At 40.7% G+C, this 6,430-nt stretch overlaps 1 protein-coding gene across 1 annotated transcript; it reads right to left on the bottom strand.

Annotated features, from left to right (window-relative positions):
* Nucleotides 1-202: 202 nt before the first annotated feature.
* Nucleotides 203-6,430, bottom strand: slc25a47a (solute carrier family 25 member 47a). The gene is made up of 6 exons (XM_024136791.2): nucleotides 6,176-6,430; nucleotides 4,765-4,808; nucleotides 3,468-3,539; nucleotides 3,179-3,358; nucleotides 2,078-2,348; nucleotides 203-1,871 (listed from the first exon to the last, which is right to left on the bottom strand). Exons 1-6 carry the CDS (start codon nucleotides 6,210-6,212, stop codon nucleotides 1,558-1,560), a joined length of 918 nt encoding a protein of 305 aa, XP_023992559.1. The 5' UTR covers nucleotides 6,213-6,430; the 3' UTR covers nucleotides 203-1,557.

Below are 6,430 nucleotides of genomic sequence, written 5' to 3'. Positions count from 1 at the left end.
GGAATTTTCCAAGCTGTTTAAAGGGACAGTCAACTTAGTGTATGTAAACTTCTGACCCACTGMAATTGTGATACAGTGAATAATAAGTGAAATCATATGTCTGTAAACAATTGTTGGAAAAATMACTTGTGTCATGCACAAAGTAGATGTCCTAACCGACTTGCCAAAACTATAGTTTGATTACAAGAAATGTGTGGAGTGGTTGACAAATGAGTTTTAATGACTCCAACCTAAGTGTATGTAAAAGTCCTACTTCAACTGTATGAGATGAGTAAGAACTTAAACTCACTCATAAAAACAGCATCTCTTTGCTGTATTCGTAGACAGTCTCTATCTAGTCATGGTTTTAAACGTTTTTAAATCTCACAACTTTGCTGTAGCTTCCTTTTATTCCTGCTACGTTACTGCAGACACGGTCATCTGAGCCATCCGATTGGTCAGCAGTAGGCCTATAGTGCACTTGATTTGCTCTCCGGGCCCGTGGGGAAGTCAGAGTTTGTCCTTTCAGACACATGAAACGGTTCAAAATCTGAACACTTCGGCTACCCAGCACGCAGGGCAGCTGAATCAGGTGCACCTACCGCCAACTGCACAAGAGGAATACAAAAACAAAAGTAACGCAATGCTTTAGAGTTGATTTTTTACAGAAATATTTGAAGATCGACTAGAATTGCCTTGGAGATCGATCAGTCGATCACGATTGACCGATCGGTGACCACTGATCTAACCCCTCTACCGACCCAAAAGAGAGAGAGAGAGAGAGGGAGAGAGAGGGAGAAGACAGGCAGACAGACAATCAAATGGTTCAAAATCAGACAGACAAGCACAGACAGTCACAGGCAGGTCAGAAAAACACAGACAGATAGAGACCGACAGTCAGACAGAAAAACACAGTCAGACAGATAGGTCAGACGGTCAGACAGACGAACCGGGAGTGTGAGAGAGTGCAATCAAGAGAGAGGAGAGAGGAGTACAATCAAGAGAGAGAGAGGTACATTAGTCTCTCAAGTCCAGTGTCTAGTGCCGAGCGATTTATGCTTTTTGAGGTCGGTTCGGTTTCCGTTAGATTATTACAAAATAATTACAGTTTTAATTATTATTTTTTTTAAACATTAAATGCACTATGCATTATGTGGGTTGAATAATGTAACACAGAATAAAACAATTAATCAATGTCCCATGATGGTAGTGACTTCCCATTACTGCTTATCACTTATTAACCATCATTTATTCACATTACTTTAATAAAATATTTCAGTTGTTGTGTATATTATATTTGTTTTATTTTATGAATTTATTATTTCATTCCAAGTCATCTGCGCAATGGATTTTGGTCATTGTAGTTAATTACCACGTTTTATGCTCTAAACTATTGGAAATTTCAACTCCCTACTACTGTACATTGCACAGTTCAGGCCGGATCTGATTTATCTCTAGAGAAACTGTGCGAAAAAACAAATGAAATGGAATGAAAATAATTAAACTAATTGGTCTATTAGTTGTTTAAAAAACAAAAAATAACCAACATTTCGGTTAATCGCTCAGCACTACCAGTGTCTACTCAAACTCTAGTTTGGGGGGCTCTATAGCATCAGGCTGTGTTCTGAGGAAGCCGACCAGGAGTTCATAGGTCGCGAACACCACCATGTTGACAGGGAAGGCACGTAGACAGTTGATACCCAAGCTCCTAAAGAACACCCCTGACCCCTCCACCCTGACTGTCTCTGTGATGCAGTGGACAAAGCCCTTGTATCTCTTGATATCCCTGGCTCCGTCCATCTGGAGGCGGGCCTTAATCACGTCCATGGGCGTACCCACTGTCCAGCCGGTCATACCAGCCACCCCGCCAGCCAGCATCACCCCTGTCCACTCTGAGAATCGCAAGAGATAGGGATTAGGGTTAAATGCTCTATCTATGAACTACAACAATAATTACTTTAACCATTTGTAGAGTAGAACACATTCATAAGAGACCAACGTTGTATCCTGTTGAGGACTGAAGCCCACACTTTGGACCAATAGAAAACCAGCTGGAGGGTCACAAGGTAAGCTATGGACCAAATAGAATCTCACCCACCTGGTCCCTTCTTTCCAGTCGGGGTGAACCACTCACAGAGTGTGCTGTAAGTCAGGAAGTAGGTGGCGTAGGACGGTCCGTCTCTCAGCATGAGAGGCAGAGCTCCCCTGTAGAGCCCCAGTACCCCCTCCTCTCTGACGATGGTCAGGAGACAGTGGACGGGGCCGCGGTACTTGGGTTTGGGCAAGTTGGCCCCCTTTCTGGCTCGCATGGACTCTGTCTGACACTGCAGCCTGACTTTCACGATGTCGCCTGGTGACATCACTGTCACCTGAGAGACCAGAATAAGGAAACGGGACAGTCAGTGAATTCACATACAGGTTGGCAGTTACTCACTAATTACACTGTAACAGGACTACCATATTTTAAAGCCAAATAATGTCAATTAATCAAATAAAATGTTATTGGTCGAGTACACATATTTTGCAGATGTTATCGCAGGTGTAACAAAATGCTTATGTTTCTAGCTCCAACAGTGCAGTAATACCTAACAGTACAAAACATTACACACAATTCCCTCAAGAAATTAAGAAATATCAGAACGAGCAATGTCAGAGTCCAGAATATTAATATATATGTATATGATGGTGTGTACAGACAGTATGGACAGTATATGAATAGAAAAGGTGTGTACAGCAGTAGCTACATTGGATGAGCCTTGACTAGAATACAGTATATACATTTGAAGTGGATAGAACAGTATGTAAACATTATTAAAGTGACCAGTGTTCAATGACTATGTACATAGGGCAGCAGTCTCTAAGGTGCAGGGTAGAGTACCGGGTGGTAGCCGGCTACTAAAAGTGACTAAGTACAAGGCAAGGTAATGGGCGGAGGCCGGCTAGTGGTGACAATTTAACAGTCTGTTGGCCTAGAGATAGAAGCTGTTTTTCAGTCTCTCGGTCCCAGCTTTGATGCACCTGTACTGTCTCCGCCTTTTAGATGGTAGCAGAGTGAACAATAAGGTCCAAGTTTGGATAATATGACATTGTCCTTCCTTAGAAAGTAAATACAATGGTCCTACAATCACAAATCCTGTGAAAGTTCATTCTGGAAAACAACAACAAAAGAATATATATCCTCAGAAATAAAACTCCTCACCGTAGCCACACCGCCAGCCAGGCCGGAGAGGAAGATTTCTAGTTTGGTGTTTGGGGTTCCTGGTCCTCCCCTCAGCTGACTGAGACACTGACGGCAGTTCCTGTACATCCCAAACACCACAGAGGAAGTCATGGAAACCGTGGTAACAGGCAGGGACATCCCTTTGAAGAAGCCATGGACCTGGAGGTACAGGAGAGAGAGGAGGGTGGGTCAGTTTAGACAATAAGATAAGGTGACTGATGAACCAACTGATTAGGACTGCTTTATGACGGAAAAGATTGACACTCACCCCTTCTTTAGATAACGTTGTTATGAAGCAATGCCAAATTCCAGTGAACTGCTTCTGAGTTTGTATCCTCACCTGTCAACGTCAGGAAGAGTTCAGCCTGGCAGGAGTTATGTCATCACCAGAATAAGGCTCATGGCAGCATCTTTAGGTATGTACAGTATCAGTCAAAAGTTTGGACACACCTACTCATTCAAGGGTTTTTCTTAATTTTTTACTATTTTCTACATTGCAGAATAATAATGAAGACATCAAAACTATGAAATAACACATATGGAATCACGTAGTAACCAAAAAAAGTGTTAAACAAATCTAAATATATGTTATATTTGAGATTCTTCAAAGTAGCCACCCTTTGCCTTGATGACAGCTTTGCACACTCTTGACATTCTCTCAACCAGCTTCATGAGGTAGTCACCTGGAATGCATTTCAAATAACAATTAACATTTCAATTACAGAAAATAGCCCAATTTGGTAAAAAGATCAAGTCCATATTATGGCAAGAACAGCTGAAATAAGCAAAGTGAAACGACAGCCCATCATTACTTTAAGACATGAAGGTCAGTCAATAAAGAACATTTCAAGAACTTTCAAAGTTTCTTCAAGTGCAGTCGCAAAAACCATCAAGCGCTATGATGAAACTGGCTTTCATGAGGACCACTACAGGAAAGGAAGACCCAGAGTTACCTCTACTGCAGAGGATAAGTTAATTAGAGTTAACTGCACCTCAGATTGCAGCCCAAATAAATGCTTCACAGAGTTCAAGTAACAGACACATCTCAACATCAACTGTTCAGAGGAGACTGTGTGAATCAGGCCTTAATGGTCCAATTGCTGCGAAGAAACCACTACTAAAGGACACCAATAATAAGAAGAGACTTGCTTGGGCCAAGAAACACGAGCAATGGACATTAGACCGGTGGAAATCTGTCCTTTAGTCTGACTGAAGGAAAAGCAGCCAACAAGTGCTCAGCATATGTGGGAACTCATTCAAGAATGTTGGAAAATCATTCTTCAGAAAGCTGGTTGAGAGAATGCCAAGAGCGTGCAAAGCTTTCATCAAGGCAAAGGGTGGCTACTTTGAAGAATCTAAAATATATTTTTATTTGTTTAACACTTTTTGGTTACTACATGATTCCATATGTGTAATTTCATAGTTTTGATGTCTTCACTATTATTCTACAATGTAGAAAATAGTAAAAATAAAGAAAAACCCTTGAATGGCTAGGTGTGTCCAAACTTTTGACTGGTATGGTTTGTCTCCACTTCAATAAAAGACATTAACATCAAAACACTTACCTTTACTGTATCAAGAGGATAGCCCACAGCAACACCACATGCCCCTGTGTTTAGACAGAGGAATGGAAATGATGAAGACCACACACACAGCAGACTAGGTGACATTGTTATTACAATGTTATTATAGCTAGCTTGATTGGTGAATGATGACATCTGTGTTAGCTAACCATCTTAATTGAGCAAACTCCAGGTGTTACTGTGGTAACATGACCACATTTCTATCACCAAATGTAAATGAAGGAGCTGCTAAGACGACTAYATACATGTATGAGAGCAGTATCAGTCTGTCATGCGGGTCCTTGTTTACAACATCCTAACATTGGGATGGCATAACAATTTTGACTGCCACACAACATTAAGTTGATACTTTGTAATACTGTTAAAAACGTATTTGACACAAAGTAACATACAGTAGGTGCATGAGGTGGCCTGGTTAATCAAGGAGGATAGACTGCCAAAGATGTTACTATGTTTAGAAAAGGATTAGGATTTGGGTTTTGAGGCCTTCTGGACATTCCTGAATTGAACTGTATTGAATTCAATGTTGGGGAAAAAAACTGGGTTTGAATCAMGCAAGRTTCCTCTCACGACCTCTACAAGCCAGAATGTTGGATACAATTATATTTTAACMCACTTTACTATATTTTAACCACTTTAGTGGTTGTCTATGCAGTTCGTTCTTTTGGCGATAGGAATTGAAGACAATATATGCACAGGAAAGTATAATTACATCAACTTTTCAAAGCGCTGGTAGTGTGTTCAGATTTCTATCACCTGAAGCATACACCGAACCATGTAATCACGCGCACGAGCCTGCAAGTATACATGCATCTCATTGTATACATGTATTTTCGTATTGTGCGCATGCTTCAGGTCATATAAATCTGAAAGCACTACCAGTGCTTTGAAAAGTGTATGTAATTATACTTCTCTGTGTACATATTGTCTCACATTCCTACCGCCAAAAGAACCAACAGCATGAACATGGACAAAAGGTAAAGTACCTTCAAATATAATTTTATTAAACATTCTGGGTTATAGAGGTCGTGYAAGGAAACGTTCCTGATTCAAATGCAGATTTCTGCCCGACAGAGATTTCAATGCAATTCTAAYTCGGGTTTCCAGGCAACATTATCCTGTACAATTATATAGACTATTATATATATAGACTATCTATATACGCAGAGGCCTAGGCTGCTACGGTATAACCTCAAAAGCCCCCAAAATGAGTGGGGTCACACACTTCTATAACGAATGAACCTCCAAATATTATTGACGACGCACACATAATTTCTATGAATTATATTTTCCATGAACTTGTTATTCAGGGTTCGGACAACCAACATTAATATTAGCCTACGTTGTTTTTAAATAACGCTATACAGCCTCGAGATCGCAATAGGTTACGTACCTCCTATGGATCCTGCCGCGAAATCGGCAATATGCATTCTTCAAACATAAGATAACTTGTGTGAAAACGATATCACTGCATGTTTCTCATGCTTCCACTGATTGTCGTTGTGTAAACTGTTTTCCCTGTTATAGAAGGACTATTCGAGCCAGTTATGTGAATCTTCTGCGTCCTTCATACCAAAATACCACGTGTATGTTCGGTTGAGCGTTACGAAACAGAGGAGCCGAGTGTAGCCGAATAATGCCGAAGTTG

The sequence above is a fragment of the Salvelinus sp. IW2-2015 genome, unplaced genomic scaffold (assembly GCF_002910315.2).
Source record: "Salvelinus sp. IW2-2015 unplaced genomic scaffold, ASM291031v2 Un_scaffold1013, whole genome shotgun sequence".
In the NCBI taxonomy this organism is placed as follows: Eukaryota; Metazoa; Chordata; class Actinopteri; order Salmoniformes; family Salmonidae; genus Salvelinus; species Salvelinus sp. IW2-2015.
This window is presented reverse-complemented; position numbering and strand designations above follow the sequence as displayed.